At 38.9% G+C, this 26,052-nt stretch overlaps 1 protein-coding gene across 1 annotated transcript in view; it reads right to left on the bottom strand.

Annotated features, from left to right (window-relative positions):
* Window positions 1–26,052, bottom strand: part of SATB2 (SATB homeobox 2) — a 173,546-nt gene that overhangs the window by 24,753 nt on the left and 122,741 nt on the right. The window contains exons 9-10 of the mRNA XM_045559955.1: window positions 23,885–24,040; window positions 8,524–8,721 (exon numbers count right to left, since the gene is read on the bottom strand). Coding sequence (XP_045415911.1) covers window positions 8,524–8,721; window positions 23,885–24,040 — 354 coding nt within the window. The remainder of the gene's footprint in view (window positions 1–8,523; window positions 8,722–23,884; window positions 24,041–26,052) is intronic.

The raw sequence follows: 26,052 nt of genomic DNA, 5'->3' as shown, positions 1-26,052 counted from the left end.
AAGGAAGGAAGGAAGGAAGGAAGGAAGGAAGGAAGGAAGGAATAGCAACATTGAGTTGACCAATAAGATAATAGCAAGAATATCCCCTAAAAAATTCCATAGCTATATTTTTTTAAAAAGACAACTAAACTTTATGTTCAAAAGTGCTATGTTTAGTCTTATTTTCCTATCAGAATGTCAAAAAAAATGTCCAGACACCAAAGGTTTTATATTATACCTGGTTTGATTTAATAACACCAGAAGGAAAAGAAAATGAAAACATGTATAAGGATTACCCTGTTGTCCCAAAACTTTAAAAAATAGACAATCTTCTATTAAGACAGAAAGACAATATATATTAGTGATTTTAGTGGTTTCTGAGCACTGGGCAGTGCAGAAACTTGTATCCAAGAGAACTATTTATACTGATGTAAATGACAGCTAATCCTGATTCTTCCTTTACCTATAGAGCAGTGTTGGACAAAGCACTTTCTACTCAGTTTCAGTATCTAAAAAACAGAGAGTGTATCAGTAACCAAAAGGGTAAACTGTAAGGATTGCACTGCCTTTCAAAAATGCAAAATATTAAAATTAGACTATTATTTAAGGAAACAGAGTAATTATGGAAGAACAGCTATGCAAGAAACCAAGGTTCTCTATGTTCCCACAGGGCAGGAAAAGACTAGGAGAAGTGGAACCCAGCTGTTTGACATTTTACTTCCAACCAGCAGTTAACACTGGATGTTTAAATTAGAAGGCGGCATGTTACGGAAGTTCAGCCACCCATAGGAAGAGTTCTGCTCGGCAAAAACATTAGAAGCACCCCATGAAGAATGAGCAGCAAAAAGCTAGCTCCAATTATTAAAATGATAAGCCTAGGAAAATGTTTAACCCACTTTAAAGAAATAAATAAGCAGACCCAGAACAGACTACTATAAAAATTTGTTTAATTTCTATCGGTAACTACAGATAGGGACTGAACCCATGGAACTTCATGATAAATGTTAGAAAAATTGCAATCAAATAAAAAAGCATAATATTCTGGATACACATGGAACTTAAAATCACACATGAAACTTAAAATTAGTGTTTTATATTTTTTAAAAAAGTCATATGAATCTCCCCTAATGTGAGACATTTATACTAGACTTGCTACTCATACGTGCAACTATCTACCCTGATAAATGAAGGGTGCTAGGAGCCATGTTCTACTGAAAGGGCCCTAGCTTTTCTGCCCAAGGACAACCCATTAACAGGTTACCTACAAGTGGTCTACAGCAAGTTGGCTTTCTTCTTGAGATTGCTCTAATATCTCGTCCAACAAAGTCCTTTCTTTAAAATGCAATGCCTTCCAAATTAAGCATTCAGATTACTGATTAGAAATCTAATGTCAAGAAAGTCTGCCTTCATAAGGATAAGGTAGAACAGTCAATGTCCCTCTTGGGTGAATTTAAAGTAGGGAGTAGGCAACAAAACTGGGTTTGAAAAAGGTATGGATGAAGGTCATGAGGCAGAGCAGGCATCATAAGCAGGCCAAGGTGTGGAGGAGGCAGAATTTAGCACAGAGGCATGAGTAGGAAGCAGAAGTTACATGGTAGGCAAAAATACACAGTAAATGGTAAGTCAGATGAAGAAGGGCAGAAAAGTTTGGTAGAGGAAAGAAGCTGACATGAGAAAGAGGTATGTAATGTTCAAGATGGCAAAGGAGGAGGAGAATCCATGAATGGCAGCTGCAGAATTCCCAGTTCGGGGTTCAGGGAAACCTAACCATACTCAAAATCCTATACCTGGATTTTCATGAAGTTCTTTCTATCACCTTCAATTTCTTTTAATATATCTCCAATACTTAAGCTGGAATTTCTTTGTCTTATAAAAAAAAACTTTAAGAAACTGTAAATTTAAAAAAATAGATAGGCCTGCTTTGCCTAAACCTTTAGAAAAAACAGCTAATGTCTAATCTACTGACTACTGACTCTAATGAGCTGCTTCAACTTTCTGATGTTGTCACAGAGGAAAACCTACTCAGTACACTTTGGAAGAAGGTGAACCCAAGATGGAAATGTCCATCTTCTAGAATAAAAAGAACTGATTACAAATGACTTCCAAATCTCTTTATATTCCTGAATGGCAAATTAAAAAATTTAGACATGTTGAAAAACTAACTGGCAATATAGAAATCAAGGATGCTCTTCAAGTTGAATAAATGCATGCAAGATAACATAATATTAATATGATAAAAGCTAGTGTGGTTCCCCCCAATTGATGTCCAGGGACTCACCAAAGTTTTCCCATATGAAGACCAACTTGTTCCCAACTGCTGCAATATTTCATTAAAAATGGTAAGTGTTCATCTGCATCTTTCCTTAGGATTAGAGTGGGGTGTCAAAACTCTAGAGTCACATTCAAACAGCAGGCTTTGAATAAGAGCTCAGAAAGAACGCAAGGTGGAAAAAATTATAGTAACCTTGTTGGAGAATTTGCACACACTCTTAATGGATTAATTAATCAGTTTATTTATTTATTTTCTTGGAAGTTGTCCTTTTGGTAACAAATTTACAAATAAAGATACCATCTTTACAGCTGGACTAGGAAAGCAGAATCAAATTCTCAGTGTTGAAAGGTAAATCTGAACATTAAACATTAGCAATGAGAGTCATATTCTGAAGCTATCTCAAAAATGCCAAAACAGCTGATCAAAAGTAGAAATTTCAGTGACATCAGTTCTTTGACATCATACCAATGAGTTAGGGGTTCCATTGCATTAGGTGTACTGTAAATAGGAAAGCCCACAAAAGCAGATCTAGTCAGTAGAATGATTAAAAATGAAGATAGACAAAAACAGTTCTGCATAATACCAGACAGCTAATAATAAGTGTGCAGGGAATGCTGGCTGTTGTAAGTTAGCAGTTCTTTCCAGCACACAGATAAAAGTCAGACTCTGGAGGCAGACAGATGTGAATTTAAGTTCTCACTTTGAGCAAGTTACTTAACTTCTTTAAGCTTCACTTTCTCATCTGTGAAAGTAGATAAAAATCAACCACCCCCTTGGTTTTTCACAATAATTGAAGACGATAAGACATGTAAAAATCTCACATTTTGAGAGCCTGGCTCTCACAAAGACTAGCTGCTGCCAGAGAAGAAGAAGGAAAAAAGGAGGGGGAGAGAAGAGAGGGAGGTGAGGGGTGGGGGAGGAGAAGGAGAAGACAGAAACGTCACTGGTATCATTACTACTAAGTTTCGATAGGAAAAACTCAGAATCAGCCTCAGAGACACTCATGAATTTTTATCCTACACTGTTAGGCAATTACTGGTATGTCCATACCAGGGTTTCACAACCCCAACACTATTGACATTGTAGGTCAGGTAAATCTTTGTTTGGGGGGAGCTGTCCTGTGCATTGTGGGAAATTTGACAGCATCCATGGCCTCCACCCACTAGATACCAGTAGCATCCCCGAATATAATAACCAAAAATGTCTCCAGACACTGCTAAATATCCCATACAAGGCAAAATCAGTCCTGGTTGAGAACTATTCATTGATACCAATGACAGGGGTCTATGGCTTAGAAAATGCTGAAAACCCTCTGAGTGAGCAGCAATTCAGACAAGTACAGGTACGATGCTGGTGGTGTCTGGCTGTTACCAACTAGGTCTCACATTCTTATTTGATGTACAGCATGGAATTTTAAAACAAGTACTTGTCAGGAAACCACATAGCAGCAAGCTCAGAATTCCTGAACTTAAAAAAATAACCCGTGGAAACACTGTGGTGGAAATACAATAAAGCAATAAAGCACAAACTACACAGACATGGGCAATTTGGCAAATGCTCCCCAGTCAACCTCACTCAGTGGCCTGGTCATAGTATGAACAGTATCCTTTCTTCTCTACCGCATTAAGAGGGAAGTGTGGTCAGAGGAAAGACTGGATGCCAAAAATGCCTGCGTTTTCATTCAGCTGGTGACCCTGGCTTCAGGCAAGGTTCGACATCTCTGCTCTGGTTTTCCCAATTGTAAAATGCAGTTGGTAATAATGAATACCTTCACCTAACTAGTTTTTGATTCTCAGCTGAGGATATGCATTCACTGTAGGGCCTTGGGTTATCATAACCACTGGTGGAAAATCACTACCACCACAAGAAATAATTTTATCTTCAACCTTTTGGGGTGAAAAATGGAATTTATTTCATCTTTTTCATGAAATAGTTTGGTTTGACTTGGTTTGCCTTACCATGTCTCTCCTCTGTTCAATTCTGTGTGCTCTCTATACATAAACTAGAAACATTATGTAGATTAGTATTTCTCAAACTTTTTTCACTACTGACCCCCTAAAGAGGCTTTTTAGGCATTTTTTCTTAACCACTACCTCTCTTCATAAAATATTAACCCCAGAGATATACAACTCTTTATGTACCGTGTCCCTGTGTAGGGCCACAGACCAATGTGAATTTAAGATTTTTATGCCCCCCAGGAACCAAGTTTCACCCCGCTGGGGCAATATCGTTCCCACTGTAGATCCATGATATCAATGGATCTAGTGTGTTCACAGCCTGGAAAGCCAGCTTCTAGTGGCAGGGACTTAAATGGGGGTTTCTCAAGAAACTTAGAATACCAAAAAGAAACCTGGAGAAACCGGATAATTCAATATGACGTCAAACCTACACACTGCCTGGAGAGATCTGAATTCCCAAGGAAGAACCATCTCATTCTACCAGGTCTAGCAGGTCTCCAGGGATGACACACCCCTCAGTGGCCCAAGCCCAGCTTACTCCCAACTATAACCTTGCTTCATCTCTGAAGTGAAATTCCACTGAACATGTACTCATTGGTAAGCATGCAAAGGACTGTGTTAGGATTATAAAAATAAATGATACGAGGCCGGGCGTGGTGGCTCACGCCTGTAATCCTAGCCCTCTGGGAGGCCGAGGCGAGTGGATCGCTCGAGGTCAGGAGTTTGAGACTAGCCTGAGCAAGACCCCGTCTCTACTAAAAATAGAAATAAATTATGTGGACAACTAAAAATATATATATAGAAAAAATTAGCCGGGCATTGTGGCACATGCCTGTAGTCCCAGCTACTTGGGAGGCTGAGGCAGTAGGATCACTTAAGCCCAGGAGTTTGAGGTTGCTGTGAGCTAGGCTGACGCCACGGCACTCACTCTAGCCCGGGCAACAAAGTGAGACTCTGTCTCAAAAAAAATAAAAAATAAAAATAAATAAATAAATAAATAAATAAATGATACGTAATTGGCTACCATCAAGGAAATCAGAGCCATGGGGCAAAGACACTTGTGACTTTGATGTGGCAGCTGAGTATATGCACAAGTGCACCAAGAGTGGGTGACAGGGATCCTGGAGGCAGGATGGTGAGTGTGTGCCCTACGGGAAGGGCATCAGCTCCAGCCATGTGGAACTCTGAGTCCCGTGGGTCAGCTCTTCTGATTTTCTGGATTTTCTGCGAAATCTCCTGATTTTTAAATGTGGGCTTAAAAGAAACACATTTGCAGGCAATACAAGACTGTCTGTTTGTGATCTCTATTTGCAAACAGCATGAAAAAGTTCCTATAGGACTTCTCAACATCACAGAGGCACCAAATGGAGATGAATGATGTAAAGCTCCCTCTTTTATCTAGTACATCTGCCGGACCCTAATGCAACAGATTAATCTGGTGGGTAATTAAGCACAAGGATCACTGCCTTATATCTTTGCCATTTAAGAAAAATTAGGGAATGGTGCACCCTAATTACCTAAAGAAATTTAAATGTCATTCTTCCATGACCACAACTGGGGAGGACTTCTGTGTTTTTTAATATGCTGCATATATCAGAGGCTTCTAATAATCACCGGTTTCACCCACACTTAACAATTTAATAATGGCACATTTCCTACCTAATTAGACAAATTATACCACCAAACTAATATTGTCCTACCTATGAATTTTAAGATTTCTAAAATATGTAATTATATCTTGCTAAAATTTTAGTTGATATAAGGGCACAAGTGATTTCCAACCCTGAATCCAATGGCTTGACTTTGGGACAATCATCAACTTTTTTTTAGTAGCTTGGTATCTTTTTAAATACAGTCCTTCCGAAGTCCCAGAGACTGTGCCAACTGTGTTCTCTAGTTTCAAGAGTTCTGCTGGCTGGTGCCAGATATTTTTCTTTATTTTTCAATTATGACTGTAATAAATAATTAATCCTCATCTTTGTATTTTGCTGACAAACATAAATTCAACATTGCAAAGCAGTGCCACTCAGAGATGGGCATGATGTGGAAAAAAAAGGTGATGTACTGAAGAGTTTCACTAAGTAGTTATGGTATCAAGGTCAACGACTAAGGCAAAATCACTGTAGAGAAAATTACCTTATTTGTAAACTCTTTAGCTAAGATCTTACTAATAGGAATAACCTTTTATAAAATAAGTCAATTTCTCTTAGTGATATCAGAAATTAATGTTAATAGCCACAAAGTGCTTAAAACTGAAAAGGAAAATTACAGACTGATTCTTGCTTAGCCATTAAATATTGTTAGCACACTCTAGTTCTGACAGACTAACATAAAAGATAATAAAACTCATAAATCAATTGACTGTCTGCTTGCAAGATTTACTGTACTCAAACTGATCATCTATCAGACAAAATACCATGTTGAATGTCCTTTTAGCTACCTAAACACAGGACTCACAGGGATCATTTCTGGACAAAAAGCAGAGACAGGTATGGTGTAAAAACTATTATCCAAAGGAAGGGAGGTCCTCAATTATAATAGAGAATGGGTCTTAGTATTTTTACCTTAAATTTCACTAAGTTTCCAACTTACCATCTTATGATTAAAATGGGCTGTTATTAATATCTAGAATAAATTAGTTTTTCACTCCTGTTCTATTTCTACTTCACTTGTATTGCACTAAGATAGACCCTGAATAAAAAGTCCACGCAAAGTCAGTGGTTCCCTGAAGCTAGTCCTTGGCCTCATGGCAGGTTCAAGACAGAAGTTTGGACCAGTTCACATCAAAATGAGGGGGGAAAAAAGGGTAATAGTGAGTTTTCCATATGGCTGAATTGATTTCATTTCGTTAATTTGTTTGACATTAAAGAGTATTTTATGAAATCATATTGATAATAAATGGGAGCTTTCCCTTGAATTTTTCAAATGAATTTATTTTCTAAAATAAAAGGTTGGAAAACCTATATTGGGCCCTTATTTTATTTTAATTTCTATTAAATCTGAAAGTCTAAAAACCATTGCTCCATGTGACTCAGTATATTGGTCTGATTATCAATAGGGAGGTACCCTGGTGTTTGGATGAGGCCCTAGCCAGGAAAAGACCAAGAGAGGACAGTGGGAGGGTGTGTCTTGGAGGGCGGGTACTAGCTGGTACCCTTATCACCCTCCCACTCGTGCTAGGGATATTGCAAGAGACTGACCCCAGGAATCCAGGAATCTTAACAGTGCAAGTAATTCTGTGATTTTGGCCCTGGAAACTGACTAATGATAGTATGAAAGCATTGACTGAGACGTCAATATTTGGATGGAAAGCGACCTAAGGGACCAGTTATCTTCTGGCTTCTCCCCAAGGCATGAGTGTGTGGAACAAGGAGAAAGGAGACATAGAAACCTCAGGGTACAGTGTTTTAGCACATCCTTCACCATCCCCTCTGATTACATCTTCATCAAGAAACCATGCCACACCCTCCCTCTATCCTCATCTTCTCTTACATTCTTCATGGACATGTGTGCTGCACACACAATCCTGCCTGGACTGTCCTCTTCCTGCTACATAAAAGGAAATTCAGAGAGAAGCCATAAAAGGGTCCTCCTCAGTTGGCAGCTGGGATTGAGCAGTAGAACAAATCTTATCGAAACAAATCCTAGGCAAAACCCTAGAGGGTCTAACCTCGGAAACCTTAGTTAATATTTCTTCTTGAAAGTAATTAATTTTAGATTACAAGAGTTGATAAACTCAGTTACTTTCAGAAAGCTGTATTATTTCTCTCAATGAGAGCAAAAACTAAGCCAACAAAACAGGCAATCCAAATGAAGGCAGATTTCTAAAAGAGAGGACACCAAAGACAGCAAAACCCATCTTAAAATTCTAAGAATCTATCACAATCTATCTCTTAAAGGTCCAGCTGAGTTCAATGGTATTCTCTGGGTCATGTGGCTATTTCTTTTCCTTAGCCTAATCAAACATTCCTTGAGGAACTTTGGGTCAAAAACTACTTCAGAGTTTTTCTTTAGAAAATGAACTGATGGAAACTATGTTTTTGAATCTAGAGATTTCATTCTTCGCAAGTGCTCTGGCTTCACAACCCCACAAGTAAAATGCTCTCAGGAAAAGTAGTTGTCTTTGGCATTTGACTTCTCATTTTTCTTTGCATGTGCACATACACTTACACACACAGCAAGGTCTTCTGTCCTTGGGGACATGGCATGAGACATCCTCCAACAGAAGTTCGTGTGCTGTGCTCCCAGATCCTCTGCAGCTACTGCTGACACAGAAAGCCCTGCTCAGGTAGGGGGAGCGGGGGTGGGGCTCACCTGCACCGGCTCAGGTGGAAGCTGGACTACATGTTGCATGCGCTCACTGTGGTGATGCCTGGATTCCTCCTCATAGATCACATCCCTCTCATGCTGAGGAAGGTTCAGGAAGCGGCGTATGGTACAGAGGTTTTCCCACAGGGTGCGGTTTTCAGGACTTGGGTTCTCCTTCCAGCGAAGCAGTTCGCACAGCCAGCCCTAGAGAGAGAGGAGGTCACTTGAGTTCACCTGGGACGTGCAGAGTTGCTGAGACGACCCTGACTTCAGTCAGGTGATATTCCAGTTTAGCATATTTTCCTGTCAAATTGTTCCCACCAACCTGGGGCAGGGAGATACTGAAACGATCTGACTCTAAAAACCAATAAATAACCACATAGGTGGTCACACCGATGTCCAAGAATCTTTATTTTTGTTAGCTATCATATTACCCTGCCTACAATATTCCCAATTGCAGTTTCTTTGTAAAAGATACTCAAACAAGATTATAGTTATCTGATTGTCAGAAAAAGTAATTTGCATTGGTCAACAACAATTTTTATAAATTACCCAATTGGCTAGTATTCCATTCTAAGAAAAAAATGAAGATAAACTAATACAGATTATGAGATGGCAAATTCTAAAAAAGGCAAAATGTTTAAGTGTAAATAGTACTGAATTCTCTAGGGAGGAAATGTTTTTAACAATTATCAATAACTCCACAAAATAAAAAAAATAACCTTACGTAGAATGCAAGAAAAAAAAAATGTATATTTCCTTAATCTCTGAATGCCTTGGGCTCTAGGCCTCTTAACCATCACCTTCCCAGCACAGCCACACCTGCAGGAAGGTAGGCAGTTGGTCAGGTCACACCTGCAAATAAATGTCTGCCTCCAAACTCTGGCATCCGGATGTTCTCTCTCTTGCAACTGCACGAGAAAGAAAATGTAATGCAAATAATGATGGATTATATGAAAATAATACAGAGGATGCTGTCAACATCGCTCACTGACTCATGTCAAAATATTTTACCCAGTAGCTTGCTAACCCATCATTTCCAAGCTACATCGCTAATTTTAAAAACAAGAACTGTCCCACATTATGCCTCTTGTAAAAGAGTAAAAATTTTTCTAAAAAGGTGCATAAATAAACACAAATGACTTTGTGATAAATAAATCCCAAACCTCAACAAATTCTATATCATCACTTGTAAGCCAATGAAAGTTCCTGACACGCATTATAAAAACCCCATATAATATCATAAGCTGTTGTTTGTCTAACTCTCCACTGTGTCTTCTGCCTTTACCCAAAAAAAGGCAAGATTTGATTATCTCCGCTGCATCAGCCAAGACAGCAACACCAGCTGTTCTCATTGTGCAGCCTCTTCCTCGCGGCCTCCATGTTAATAACCTGATCATTCCATTTTCTCCTTCAACTGCCGGCTGCAGCACCGCGAAGAGACAAAAACCCAGGCCCATCTGCAGCAGCTGTAGGCACTGAACTGTGAAGCCACCGGGGATTTATAAACTAATCTGTAACACAACACTGCCTTGTTTTTACAAGTGAGAGGCCACATTTGCGCAGACCTGATCTTTTCTTGCAATAAACTGGAAGCTTGGGAGAGTTAGAAGGTTAGGAAGAATGAAAACAAGATACCTTATCATTTGCTTGGAAATGTTTTTCCAAGTATTTTCACAGATTTTTTTAAAACTCAATAGAGAGACAGGTAATGGTTGATTTTCAAGGTGCAATATACATGAAAAATAAAGATAATTTTTTATCCCTACCAGAAAATAAATTATATTTTTAAAAAATCTCCTAGTCCCAAAGTGTCTCCTCAAGGGTTTCTTTGCACAAAGGAAAGAATTCTTGAAACGGAAAGTAAACCATCTGTGGAAAAAATAAGCTCCTATTCCTCTGTCTTTTCACATTTCTGAATAAGTCTCCAACTGAACTCTTTCAAATGTTTCAAACAGGTATGTTTAACATCTCCCAGGGGAGGTGATAGCATGGATACCAATCATTTAACAGAAAATAAAAAACAAAAACCTACATCTGTTAAAAAATGAAGTTCTGAGATACCCAGACCTGGAGGAAGACAGCACCTGCTGTTCTGCTTGAGGAGTGAATTGCATTGTGGGAAGCCACAGCTTGAAAGGAGACAGGTGACAGCTGAGTAGTATCTCCACTTATGACACTGGGAATGTCTTGCACAACATTCATTGCCGCATTTGATTTATATGCGCTGTTATAATCTGCACTCATTACAATCACTTAGAACAACACTGCGGGCCTCGTTATGGAGTGTGTGCTGTCTGCCATCAGTCTTTAAGAAGTGTAGTGCTCAATTTGCCCACTGACATGCAAGGTCTTGACCTTGAAGCTATTAGGGAGCAGATTAGACACAAGTGTGATCATGTGTGCAGACATAAGCAAACCAAATTAATTTCTGGCACAGGGAGGTAGCCAACAAGACCCTGTTCTTAGGGCACCAGAGAACTTCCTCAAATCCCTGATGGAGCTGAGCTAACAGCATGTTTAAGGGAACCCGGTTTTGAAGATGAAGCACATTCATGGTATTTAGAGGGTTATTAATCTAGTTTCCCCACAAAGTGTTTGCTTGGCTGATCAGATTAAGGGATGGAGCCTTCAACGGCACACCCCCACCACAGCAGGCCCCAAGAAATCTGTGATACTTCACAGCCTTGGACATATTGCACCATGTGTACCCAGCTGCTTCAATAATTAGCTTATGAATGTATCAGCTGGTTCTGTGATTTTTATAAATAATAACTAACCTACAGAGCAGAAAGATTATCAGGAGCCTTATAGTGGCACACAATCGTCAGATGCTCCTAACTCTAACTTGCTCTTCTACTAAATGCCAGTATCCCCTACTAGTGGTGCTCCTGTGGTGCCATTTATAAATATTTATTTTGTATCTGAAACGGCGAGGCATTTTTTGTCAGCTTTCTTCACGGCAGCCATGATGTGCTTTCCCCTCACTCTGACTCACTTGCTCACTCCAGGCATTTCTATGCTTATCTTCAGGAAATCTATTCTTCCACCTCACTCCCCATCTCATCCACCATCTTTTTATTCACATGATTCTTTCACCTGCCCATTTGGGAGGCTTATCTCTGTTTTCTCAATAGGGTCTCTTATTAGCTTGTTTGGTGGCTAATGACTGTGTGAGAAAGTGCCACTGTGTTGCATGAACACACGTGTATGTAATTGTGAGCAAACCCACCACAGAAGAGATAAAGGGTCCCCACATTGGGATTTTTTTCATTTATATAATTTTTGCATACCATCCAAGAAAGTTTTGCAGTATCAGGCAAAAAAAAAAAAAAGTGTAAATGTCAAATAAAACAGTGACAGATGACAGTATTCTCTATTGAATAGCACTGTTTCTGTCGTGCATGTTCAATGGGAACTCATGAATTATTAATAAACAAATCTCCTTTTTCTGTTAAAAATCTCAAGTAGGTTTTTTGTTGTTGTTCCCTATGTGTTATGTGGAGCATTCCAGGAGAATTATTTTCATTTCAGAAATGCTGATACAGAAGTTCATCTGATTTCCAGCCTTGGCCAGGTCTGTGAGTGGGCACCAGAACTGTGGTGTATATACCTCCCTGCAATTTCTTTTTTGGTTTGGTTGTGAGTTTTGACCAAATTGGCTGGCTATTCATACAGTCCATTTAGCTTTTACAGTCTTGTAAAACTAGGACTAAATAAATTACAAGTGTCTAAGCACAGTTAGGAAGTACAGAGAGCATTAGGCTTGGATCCTTGAGACCTAACTGCTAAGTTACTGCTCTGTCCTTAAATATTAATAATTGGGTGACCTTTAAGCAAGTGGTTATCCTGTTGGAGCTTCTGGGTGCTTAACTATAAAAGGGGAGGGTAACAAAAGATGGTCTCTATGTTTCCTTCCAGTTTCAAAATTCCATGATCTGTGGTTACCTTGTTATCTTTCAGAAATGGCAGGTAGTGACTAGCTATCAGAATTAAAAATGCAAAGAAGAAACTGCTGTGACCCAGCGATCCAGGTCAACATCACTAGAGACTATATATTGATACTATGAATGCTGTGATGTGATGCACGGCAAAGGACACATCAGATCTCAGGTAGTCACACCCAAAATGCATAACTACAGTCAAAATGTGAGAAAACATCAAACAAACCCAAACTGAGAGGTATTTGACAAACCAATCAGTTCTCTTCAAAAGTGGCAAGGTCACAAAAGAAAAGGGAAGACTTAGGAATTGTCACAGACTACAGAAGGTTAATGAGAAAAAACAACTAAATGCAATGTGGTTCCTGGGATGACATGGTGAATCCTGTGGTAAAACTATGGATTAGAATAAAGTTTTAGTTTAGTTAACAGTATTTAAATAATGTTAATTTTCTGGTTTTGATAACTGCACTATGGTGATATAAGGTGTTAGTGTTAGGGGAATATAGGTGAGGGATATACAGGACAGTACAATTATCCCTTCTGTATTATTTTTGCAACATTTCTGTGAGTTAAAATTAGTACAAAATAAAAAGTTTTTTAAAATACAGAAAATACCTGGAACTTATACAGAAAAATATATATGGGAGCCTAAGTGTAATGAAACCAGGGAATTCATGATCAAAACTTTCTTCTACCTTCAAAATCTGAACCTAGAGAAGGCATATAAGCTCAAAGATTGCTTCCTTGCAATCACTGGTTAAAAAGTTCCCAAGCATTCAGTGCATAAGCAAATAATATTTATGAACATCTCATTTTAGCCATCTCATCAGCCTCTTAAACAAATATATTTCCCTCAGTAGAAAAAACAACCCTGACTATCCTTTCCAACTATGCAGGTGAGGTGACAATCATACAAGTTAAGATAGAGTTTGTTTACAATCCACATGTTCCTGAAAAGTTGCTTGTCAATCTAAATTTACAAAGCAAATCCCATTGTAAATATATTAGAAATTCTTACTTTTTCAAGAAATGTGCCATTAATTCTTCTTGGGAGGTGAATAGCTTATCTTTGGTAAATTGATGGTTTCACTGATCAGTTACATAAAGGAGATAACCTCTAGTTTACAATTCAAGAGCATTAGAAGAGGAAACAATAAGAACCACAATATTCTCCTGTTTTTCTTTCATGATCTTATCTCCCATCAATTCCCCTATTGACTTTGTGCTCCAGCCACTGTGAATTACTCACAGTCCCTAGAGATGCTTGGTACATTCTCACCTCCATACTTTTGCAATGTTACTCCCTTGGCTGGAATGTCTCATACCCAAACTTCTGTTCCCCATGAGAAGCTATACTTCAAGGCTCAGCTGATATGGTCTCACTTGATCTCCTGTGAGAACTTGTTTCTCACTCCTGCAGGACCCTAAAGCATTTTCTTTACACCCTTTCACAATTTGATGATTATTATTGTTAGGTGTGGGCATGTCTGCATTCCCATCAGAACCACTGGCTTCTTGAGAGAAGTGGGGGACAAGGGTTGGTTGCTTACTCATTTTAGCATTTTCAGAGCAGATTATGGTTCCTTGCACACAGTATATGCTCAATAAATGCTCATTAGGTTGAACTGAAATTATTAGACTACATAGAAATTAGCCTAGAGGAATGTTTTACAGCCTCAAATTCAAAGAGTTATTGCTGGGGTATAGCACTGATTCTCAGAAGCACTCTTGTCAATGTCCTGAGGTTTGTGTCCCTATCTCTAATGCATGCACATGATAAAGAAAATGGGAGTGATCCAATATACCCCATTATATAAATTGCAAACAGTCACAGAGCTCTCTCAGAACATTAATTCAGTTAACAATCTTCTACTGAGCACTCAACTCCTGTGTACCATGCAATGGACTGGTATATTACATATATCATTTAATTGTCATCATTACTTTTTATTTAAAAGACTGAGATCACCAACAAGAAAGTGAGTGATTCTGACCATGAAGCAGCTCAGAAAAAGTGTCATCATTGAGAATACGACACATAAGTTGAAGCTTGGAAGATAAAGAAGGATCTCACCAGGTGGGGAGAGGACTGGAAACATATTTCACAACATTATCAGCAAATACAAAGACATGTAAAATTATCACACCCAGGGAATCAGAAGCAACTCTGTGGGGCTAAGACACAAGTCTAAAAATGAAGGCAGGGGTCAGGTTATAAAGAATGTCATACAAAGAAATTATATTTTAATCCTATGGGTCCTATGAGTCATTGAAGGCTTTTTACCTGATATGACAAAGAATTAACTTTTCTTTCTCCCTACCCACTCCCACTTTCTTCCTTTTTCACAAGAAGTCCTTGGGGAAAAGACTATAATAAAGTCAAGAACACCACTTATCCTAGCCTGGATATCTTTTTCTTTTTCATAATAAAATTGTGTTGCTTTTTATTAACTGGACCCCACAATGGCCTGGTCCTAGCAAAGGACGTACTTCATAAACTTCATCCTCTACAAGTTTCCATTCTAAAAAGACATGACATGTATCATAAAGAACTAAAGTGTATCAATCATTTAAATAATCTGTTCTCATCATTTTAACCATTTACTTTCTTTTCTCTATGTGTGTGTGTGGGGGAGGTCAGTGTGTGTGTGTGTGTGTGTGTGTGTGTGTGTGTGTGTGTGTGTGTGTGTGTTGTTGTTGTTAATGTTGTTGTTCACGTAAGAGTTTTTAAAGCTCCCCTGGATTGAAAATGAATGAGGAATGGCATTATCTAGTTCTTAACAATTTTTTAAAGATTTCAAATTTTCAAGTTGACAATAAATGAGTGATATATTCTCCAAACCACATACCAAAGACCAAAAATGTTCAAATGTCCAGGGAGGTCTCTCACAAAACAATAATACAGCCTAGTGTTTGAGCTTGGAGCCTTATCAGATATGAGTTTGAATCCTAGCTTTAAACCTTAGGTTTAAGTGATATGGGGGTAGGTGGGGAGGGGGCCTCAGAGGAGCAGAGTGGGGCTCTGTTCATGGTACTGAAATGCTACTGTGTATGAAGTTACTTGCTTTCCCTTTCCCACGACACTGATGATGACCTCAACTTCTTCCAGTCCCCATGTTTTTTTTTTCTTTAAAAGAAAAGTTCTATGTTTATGACCAATTTTCTAAGTTTTACAATATCTCATAATAAACACAAACTGGAACTTGCTTAGCATTAAACAGAAGTTCACAGCCTGCTCTGCTCTCCAACAAGAGGGAGAACTAATAACTCTGTCCCTGTTGAGTAAGGTTGTATGTTTCTTGAAAGCAGGGCCTTGTCACAGTGATTACTGCTCCCCTCAGTGTGCCTAATGCCAAGATAATGAGTGAATGCAATCTACTGAACAGTACGTAGCCCCCACTCCTTTGCCCCTCTAGGAACTCTAATGAATGGATAAGTCAGCAAATGAACAGTTCTTCAGGAGAATGACTCAAGGCTTCTTGCAGCAGAAATGTAAAAGGCCATTTACTCACCCACATCTTCAATACAGAAAATGTCAGCATATGTAACCAAAAGGAAATGTTTTCCGAGTATCTCAAAAGGAAATTCATATTATTAACCACAGACAGTTCGCTTTCTAAATGGAAGCACATAAAGTCCCCAAACAAACTTTTGTAACTGTAAAAGGATTTCTCTTCAGCTGGTTGAGACTCTTCTGAAGTGTGAAATGAGCCAGATAATATTCAGCTCTTGTTTCTTAGTCACTGAATTCTCTTTTCATGAATCCAATAAGTGTCTATTAAAATAAATAAACCCCCTAATGATTCAAGATAACCTAATCAAGAAAACTGAAATGGATAAAAGGCTAACTACAAGGGAGACTTGTCAAGGGCTTCAGTGAATCCCTGAAGGGGAGGTCATCTAAACCTGAAAACAAGATTTGTGCTGAGCATTTGGTTATGGTTCAAGGTTAATTATTTTATACCTTGAACGTAATAAGTAAAAATGATCCGCTTCTTTTTTGATTTTTCAAGTTGTATACTAAGTTATAAACTGTATTTTCACGGGGACCAATTTTTAGCTGTCTCTGGGCTATCTTAATGCATGTCTCTCACATTTCTATGGATGTGTTCATAAAGATTGAGTCCATCATTGAGAATAATAAATGTTTTACTTTAGAACAATTCTTTAAACTCTAATACAGCAGGCTCAAGTCAAGAGGGGATTACATAAAATTGTGTTGCCCTCCTTACCGTAGATATATGGGATATACATAGTTATTAATACATAATACTATGGAGATTGGGTATGCCTTTACACACATAAATATGTATGCATACATGCATACATGGGTACATGCATCTGAAAAAGCCATTCATGTTTGTCAAAAAGAAGAATGAATCTGGAATCGTGTACTTCTCCACTTAAACACTAGAAGGATGTTAACAGCAAAATGCACTAGGCTAAAATATCAAGCAGAAAACAACCAAAATGATTCTAGTCCCTCACTCTAGGTCCAAATCCCAGCATACCTGTGATGCAGCACTGTATAGTGGGCAAACTCCTCAAGAATTTATCAGAGCAGGGGTGAAAAAAACAGACCCTTAGAGCAGAAAACCAGGAGTAAGACTTTTTGAAAGATCAGAGTAGGGCCTAGAGTGAAGTGAGCAAGTGACTAGGGCATGAAATATAGAGTGTGGCTTGGTAAGCATGTGCCTCCTTACATTTTGCATCCTGGTCACCTAGCTTGCCTCACCCTCATCTTGGCCCTATGAAAAGAAGATGATTAAATAGTGTCTATAGCAAAGTGGTCGCAACCATTCATAAGCACCAACATTCTCCCACTGTAAGAACCGTGGTTTAACTCTATGTCCTCTTCCCAAGAGGGCTGGGGAAAGTTCAGAGGGGTGACTTGAATACGGCAACCTAATTTGCTTCAAAGTCACATGCAATTTCCAAATGTACCCTGTCATGAACAGGCAAATTAATGCACCTCAAGGGTTTCTGCAGGAGATAAAGATGAGCTTAAAACCAGTACAAAAACTTTAGTGATGGCTTTTGCGGGGCTAGGATAACTCAGGGCACTGGAAGTAGGTGTGTGACTACCCTGAAATCTCTGGTATAAAGAGTGACAGGAAGCACAGGCCATAGGATGCCCCTAAAATGAGTCAGTGATCTCAGCCTCATCCCTAATGCTTTTGCTTTGTCAAAGTATTTGACATTTTAAGAACTTCATATGAAGTCTGTGATTAATCTTCACTGATATCTAATTAAGGACTCCCATAAAGGCTAGGTTTAGGGCATGCAACAGTAACACAATTAACTGTGAGGGTTGTAAGAACCACCCAATTCTTTTTTTTTTTTTTTTTTATATATATATTTTTTTTATTTCAGCTCATCATGGGGGTACATAAGTTTTCCACCCAATTCTTGATTATGAGGTTGATATTAAAACTGAGATTTTATGAGAATTTCTGCTAATAATCCTTCACTAGAATTTAATCTCTTGAGCTTATGCTGAGAGGAAGAGGAGGGGAGTTTGAAGGGTTCAACCTGATGCTTGGCCATCACTGTGTTTATCACCCACTTAGTTTGGCATTTGGGAATCTTGAGAAATTTCTTCACCAGGCATAATACTTTTTTTTTTCAAGTGGTAATTCTAGTGTAAATATATTAATTTCTTAAATTTGAATTTGGCAGACAGCCCCTACATCATAGTGTATCTGCCCCAGTTGACAAGAGTAGAAACTGCTCCTTGATAGGCTTTTAGAATGGTTGTGTTCAAAGAAACCTGCCCAGTAAAAAGGGGCAGCTACTCAGGTAAGGCTGCACAACTCATTTCAGCCTGCCTGACATGCTAAATACCAAGGACAAAAGTAAAAGCATCAGGGGTGAGGCTGAGACCACCAACTCATTTTACATGGGGCATCCTATGGCCTGTACTTTCTGCCACTCTTTATACCAGAGAGATCAGGGTAGCCACACACCTACTCCCAGTGCCCTGAGTTATCCTAGCCCCAAGAAAGCTATCCCCATGATGGGAACTTAATAACCTAAGATAAACATCAAAGCACAAATGGCAAAACTTTGATCCTTGCCCAACATTTTCTAAAAGCTGGGAAACTAAGTGATGAGACTAAAGATAATATTTTATGTTTTGTAAGTTTACTCCCCTATGTGAAGAGTTTGCCTTAAAAAAAGAATTGTAGTTTTAAATTGTCTTATAACTATGTGTTGCACATTATGATTTCAATTTGGATAGAAATGTGTATTACACTCCCATGCACACACATACACGTTGGAAGGAAAGAGTCTAAAATGCTTATAGTAACTATCTCTGGGTTATAGAAATATGGGTGATTCATGTTATTATCTTCATATTATTCTTCACTTTCTGGATTTTCTAACATTAGGTATTGTTACTTAAGTAATCATAAAAATAGAAGTTATTTCTTTAAAAAAGAAATATATATAACTAAATTGTGCCTAGGACATTTTTAAGAAAGAATGCAAAAACAAAAATTAATATAGCACCCCATGACTGAATGAAGCAAATATTAGTACCTATACTGAATGTGATATAAACTCTAATAGCAAAGAGCAATAAAAGGAAGGAAACAAGCCAAATAATATATTCATTTCTTTAGGTAGAGTTGTCTTTCCTTCCTTTATTTTTGTTATTTAAAAAAGACCTGCCATGGAAACCTGTGTACTTTAAATTATTTGGCCAGTCAAGACAATTAAATCATCCATAAGGAGAGAGCTTAAGAAAAAGAAGAATGTTCATCACAAAATCTGAGTTTGTAAACTACACTAACACATAAGTAGATTCCCATTTAGGAAGACAATCTGTTAAGTAGTTGAGGACTCAGAATACTTTTTTTTTTTTTTTGATAGAAACATAATGATAAGGCAGAAAGGTCAGTACACAAAATCCACTTAATCCTAATGTACATGAAGCATAGAACATACTGAAACCTAATCACCATGCAGATCACAGTTTCTATGGGGAAAATGATTTTAGAATTGTGTATTAAAGGCCAGAAATCCATCTCCTCTAGCTACCATGGGATCACATTTGTGTTTCCTACTCTAGGTTTTGTATTAATAGTTAGAAGAAGGACTCTCCCATCACTGACTCCAGTGGCAGCTCCTGCAGCAATTGGCAGGGATCTTTAAACCTGGGTGAAGACAAGGGCGTCCTACCAATGTCATCTCACCAGAGACCCCTGTGAGTCCCTGTTTGTTCCCAGGTCATCCTCTTTCTTTTATCCCAGCAGCCTCCAGGGCTGGCCCTTTAGGGTTTACCACCAGGCTCTCTCTTTCCCCTTGTCCCTATGGAACAGAACATGTGTCTCTCTACCTTCCTGATATAGAAAGCAAGCCCAGTGCCCTTCTGAAGTTTTTGTTCATTGGTTTATATTTATCTTTAAATGGAGGACAGGGGAAACAGGGATTAAAATAAGCCCCTATCCATTTCTCTCCCTACTCCATCTCTGCCCAAACCTAATAGAAAAAGACAGTCACATACGTAGAGTTGGGTCTTTGGGTATACAAATAATAAAGATTCACTCCTCTCTCAAGAAAACAAAAACTAACTTCAGATGATCCTCAGCATTCTAGGAACTGAACTACTGTAGGCTAGAAAAGAGAGAAGGAGGTGAGGGAAACAATGAATTATCGTCTGGGGAAAGGCGTAATTGATGTCAAGGGAAAGAAATGTGGCCGAAGGTGCTGTCAAAGTACGTGGCCATCCCTGGAGCACTGCAGTGGGAGTGCCCACGGGTTACTATGTTTTCTCCTCTCCAGATTTCTGCTTCCCAGATCACCGGTGATTAGGTGCAGCTGGGAAGGAAGGAGGAAAGCAGCCCTCCAGGGTATGAGTAACAGGGACGGGGAGATTACCAGAAGCTACTGAGGGACAAGGAGTTCCTGTGGCCATTCAGACTGCATGCTGTGGCCTTCACTCACTGGGAGCCCTTTGCATAATAGGGTCAGACTGAAGTTATACAGAAAATGTTCCATACGCCTTTACATGATGGCTCCTACCAAGAACCCCTCATTCCTGTTTCACAGAGGACAGTCACTAGCCACAGTGTCATCCTGTACCATGAAGAGCAATAATCTGAATATTCTGCAGAAAGAAAAGGAAGGTAATCCTCAGAATTCATACACACAAAATTATTTTAAACAACTAGTCCTAAATCAAAAATGAAGGAAAAACATAAGGTGAAATGTGCATAAGCATGTTTTTTCCTCTTATTTTATTCTTCTTTTACTCCTCTCCCATGAAGAAAGGGGCAAGGGCCAGAGAGAAGATACCTAATGGAATTGGGCAATGGACTGACCTGCCCACGACCAAGGAACCAGAGTTGAGCCCTAGGAGGTGGTCCATGACCCTACAAATGTACCCTGACACAGCCCATGCACTAAGGAAATGCATAGGCACACTTCCCAGTAACGGATTTCCCAGGAACTCAGGTGAAATCCCAACTAGTTTGTCACCCTTTCAACTCCTATTATGAACTCCTCCCCTCCCATCCTGCCTGTTCCCTAAACAGTTGCAGCCCTCAAGGACCATCCTGGCCCAGGCCCTTAATTGCTCTAAAATTTTCTACCCTTTTTTCTACTCCTCATTCAAAACTTCCTAACTCACAGGGCAGTATTGAGTATTATTCTCAATAGGTGATTACAGCAATTCACACGAAGGTGTCAAAGAAGTTTGTGGAGGGTCCATTTGAATGCAAAGGGAGGGCTGCTATGCATATCTGAAGTGGCCTTCAGGGAATCCCACCTATTCCAGTTTGCAAGAGTTCCTCCCAAAATTCGCCTTCAAGACAATGGAAAACCTTCCCTATGCATTTGCCTCCTCAGGCACTCCAAGAGTTTCTGATCCCTCTGAAAAATAAAAGAAAAATAAAAGAGGGAGGGAAGGGAATCAAGAGAGCAGGAGAAAAATCTTTGTTCCCTCAGTCCTCACAATCCAGCAGAGTAGTGTGGCCACTCCCCCTTGCATCTAAGAGAGGTTAAGTCTCACTATTAGTCACATTACACACACACACACACACACACACACACACACACACACACCCCTTATGGATATGCACCAAATACATGTACAAAGTACAAAATCACACAACTGATTTCACTAAATATGCGTTTTATCAAGTGAATGCTGGCATTTATAAAATGGCGTGAATATCTTAAGCTAAATTGCCTTTGAAACCATCAGTGAAGTTCATGGTGTTTGGCAGTACCATTTTTAAGAACCATAATGCCTGGAGCTTCTGGATAGTTGAACACGTGGAGTTTCCTGGAGGGTGGCACACCCAGGGAGGGTTTGAAAGCTCTGTGCCCCTTTCTACCATTAAAACCTTTTTTTAATTGTTAAATAACAATAGCAACAACAAATAATGCCTGAATTACCTATTCAGTCAGCTATTTACAATAAGGTTCCTTATCCATGAATGACAATGAGATCATTGTCCCATGAAAAAAGGAAAACTTCAAAACCTCAATCATCTTATCCCCACTTGGGCTCAATCTTACCTTTCAGCTTATTAATTCCCAAAACTATGTTCTCTTCCAGACTCTACAAAATCAAGACTGCTGATTTCTTCAGGAGACATCAAAAATTTGGAGAGCTAAGCTTCTGCCAATTAGCAAAGACAACTTTCAATCAGCTACCTGAATTATTTGGGGGGGCTGGCAGGGGCTGAAGGCATCACTATTTCCAAAAGCCATAGTGCCAAGTCAACAAAAAGATTATAGGCATTTTGAATCAAGTTCTCAGACCACAGTCTTCAGCTTTTCTTGAAATCTGCTTATAAAAGAAGGACCAAGTGAAACTTTGATATTTACGTCAAGTCACGACTAAGGGGCAGGTTTGCAAAATCAATTGTGCAGCTTTTATACTCACTGCACATTTACCACATATGTCCTTTATTACACAGTGGAAAACCATTAAATGCACAGTAGTTTTGCCAAGTGGCATTATGCATTTAACAGCTTTATTCGTTTAACAGCTCCAACTCTCATTATATTTTGCCATGTGGTACATGGGATTTTACGCATTTAACAGTTTAAGAAGGCTCTATGGTATTTTCTTTTCATATATTTCATACTATGGTTGGACATCATGTCTTAGCAAACTGTATTCACTGATTTCATTGATGAGAGAAAGTCAGAGTAATATGAAAAAATTACCACAGTGAAATTGAAAAGGGAAACAAACATTTAAATCCTTTTTAAAGTTCTTTGATATTCTACTCTTCTCCCTTTATCAACATCTGAAAATAACCTGTGAGGTTACTGCAAAACTGTAGGTAAAAAAGTCTCATCCCCAAACCATATAATTAATCTAAACATAACATTTAAATTTACATTTGAAATTTTTTTAAGTTTTAAAAACAATTTTTACTGAAAACCTCCTTGCTTAATAGAAACACAATACTCATTAACTTCCTTTCTTCATAGCACACAACAGAAAATCTATTAGGGAGATGATCGACCATTTTACCATTTACATACGGAGGGATGAAAACATTTGTCATGCAAGGCCACAGAGGAAATCAGACTCAGAATCAAAGGACTCTCAAAATTATGCTTTAACTAACTTGCATTTCTTCCATACTACATTAATTGTTCATCCTAGAGATAAATAAGTAAGCACTTCAAACTAACCCAGGATTCTAGGATTGGGCAGAAATTGTCCCTTTAAACGAACTGAAGCAGATAGTAGATCCCATCAACTGTTGCTGCTTTCAGAAATAAAAAACCTAAGCATCTGTCGGCTCTTTTCCCTAGAGCATTACATTCCCCACAATCCCGGCACTCTGAAAAATTTTACTGGATAAGCTTCTATGTTTTTCTGTTACAAGATTTTAGCACTTACTCTGCACTCTCCCACGTGTGTTTTCTCCTGGAAAAACAACTGTATTCTGTACATAAAAGAAACACCTGATATTGAAAGGTGTCTCTGGGGCTGGGGAAAAGTGGTTATTATAACCAAGTCAGCCATTCCCCTGGCAGGAATAGGAGAGGTGATGAGACCTGGCTAAAACATGGTCTCAGAAAGGTGCAGTAATGTACATTCTAAGTTTTGTTCAAATACCCCCCCCCAAAAAAAACCAAAAAAAACCAATAAAATAGAAAGACAAACAAAAGGTATATAGCAGTGTTTAGAATAAAGAGAGAAATCATTCAAGGCTGATTCTTTTTTGAAAAAAATTCTTTAAAAGAAAAAAGCCGGGGTTTTGGCTTAGTCTCTATTTTGAACTCCAGGGGGAATAAAAGCAAACCATAGAGCAAAAGGCAGAACATGACAGGTTCCCTGGGGAATATTATTGTTATTATTATTGTAGGAACAGATGTATTTTTATTGGTGGGAGGAGGAGAAGGGTCTAATTCCAGCCCTCGATTTTGCTCTTTTAAAAACCACTCACCTGACTTTTATTTGCAGCCACTTTGGCAAACAGGGCTTGAGACACCTTGGCCCTTTTCATCTCCTGTTGGATCTCGTCATAAATGGCAGCTGTGATGTTGACGTTGGCGCCGTCCACCTTAATAGGGAGGTCTGTTGTCGGTGTCGAGGTTTTGGCCTACCAAGAGACCATGAAAATAATAATTTAAAAAGTGCTGCATTCAGCCCAGCCATCTGTGCAGAAATTATCAAAGGATTTCAGTCAGCTGATGCCAAACTGCATTAGCTACAGAGGGACACTTCCTGTCCATTATTCTAATCAGGTTAATTGTGATTGGAAATAATTGCAGTGCATTCCTATAGGACACGCAGAATCCTGTCAACCCTGTTCCCTCCCAGTGTCCTGGATGGTTCACAGGTAGGATGGCTACCCTGGACACCAAACTATAAGCAATCATCTAACTGCAAAACAAACATGCAGAACACATACACAGTTACCTTTTTCTTTCTAAAAATGGCACACCTTGGAGGAAGAACCAATTCTTCCAGAAAAAATGAGTAAATGGGTAGAGGTCTCTAAATAATAAATTATTACTCAATTTAATGCACTCCCCTGAGTCTCTCTCATCCTTTATTAAAGCTGTATGTATGTCATTTGAGTATGTATGGTTTCCCATCATTATCATCATTATGCTATCCAGACAGTCACCTAATTTCACCTAGGAAATCAGTGGAAATGAAACAAAATTTCATTTCATAAAACTAGGCTTCAGAATGCCTTTGATGTGCCGTTTTCATTTTCTTAAACTCATATTGTGGTTTTATGTATTCTGCCGTGCTCGTTTTAATTGAATGATTTCCCATCAGCTTCAGAGACAAATGAAGGACAATATAGAAGGTGTCTGTACTTCTTAGGGTTAGGATAACCCTAAAATGTTTGAATCTACTTGATCCAAAAGATGGTCAGAACATTTGCTTGGTCTGGGCCCTAAAATGCTTTGCTGGTGTCTAAGGGGAGGAGGCTGAGCCTCTTTCTTAGAACTGGGCTGCAGGGCTCCAGGAAAAGACAGCTCCAATCCTTGGGTGCTGCAGGCTGAAACTGGATTTTTTCTTTTCATACCCATCCACCCGAGAATCTCAAACCAAAGAAGTCCCCAAATCACAAATTTCCCCATGTGGATTCCCTGAGCTGTTCTCCACTGGATCCAACAATGCACAGGTCTGAACAAAGGCATAAGACGCAATTTGGACATTGTGGGATCAATGGTGTCTGAAGGCCAAACCTAAGGTCCTAAGAGTGCTCAGTGACTTTTGCCATTCTCCCTTGACCTCCCTCTCTCATACTATTTTGTAATTACTGCAAAGTAATAATAAGTATAATTTATGGGGTACTCTTTATGGGTCAGGCACTCTAGAAAGCATTTTAACTTTTTAAATTCTTTTAAGAATCCAGTGAATTAGACATTATTGTTTTTGTTTTACAAATGAAGAAACTGAAATAAAAGAGGATCTTAACCTGCTGGAAGAACATGCAGCAGCAAGTGAAGTCACCATGATCTGAACTCAAGTCTTTTAGGCTCCAAAGCATGGACTCAGGACCTCTGCACATCACTATGTCCAAAATCTCCACTTTACTCTGGGTGCTGTTTATACAGGAATCCTCTTCTCTGCCAGCTTGGGACCTTCCCATAATGATGCAATTCTCTGTACTTCTTTTTGAGAAACTCCTTTTTCTTCTCAAAGTTTCTAGCTAACCAACAGTGCTTTCCCTGTTAAGCAAATGTTTTAGCATATCGTTTCTGCCTTTTTCAACTCAGTTTTCATTAGCTTCCGTGACTACCTCATCTTATCTGACTGGTCAAACCTTCTCTAGAACCCTGAAGGCCTAAGTGAAACTCCTCCAGGAGCTACAATATATAGTTGAGAGCCCAGGTTCTGAAATAAGAGTGACTAGAGTTCAAATCCTAGCTCTACCTCAGTCATGTCAAATAAGTTTTAACTTAATACAAGTTATTTAACCCATCTAAGCCTCAGTTTCTCAACTGTAAAATAGAGATAATACCACAAAATGGTGATGGCTGAATTCATGCAAAATGCTCACAATACCTAATACATAGTGAAGCCTTTAACAAAGGATCATTCTTATCCTGGCATTGTTGCTTTGTTATCATTGAGCACACCAAGAAATAC

This window comes from Lemur catta, chromosome 8 (assembly GCF_020740605.2).
Source record: "Lemur catta isolate mLemCat1 chromosome 8, mLemCat1.pri, whole genome shotgun sequence".
NCBI lineage: Eukaryota > Metazoa > Chordata > Mammalia > Primates > Lemuridae > Lemur > Lemur catta.
Note: the sequence above shows the minus strand (reverse complement) of the source record. Positions and strands in the feature narration are given on the sequence as shown.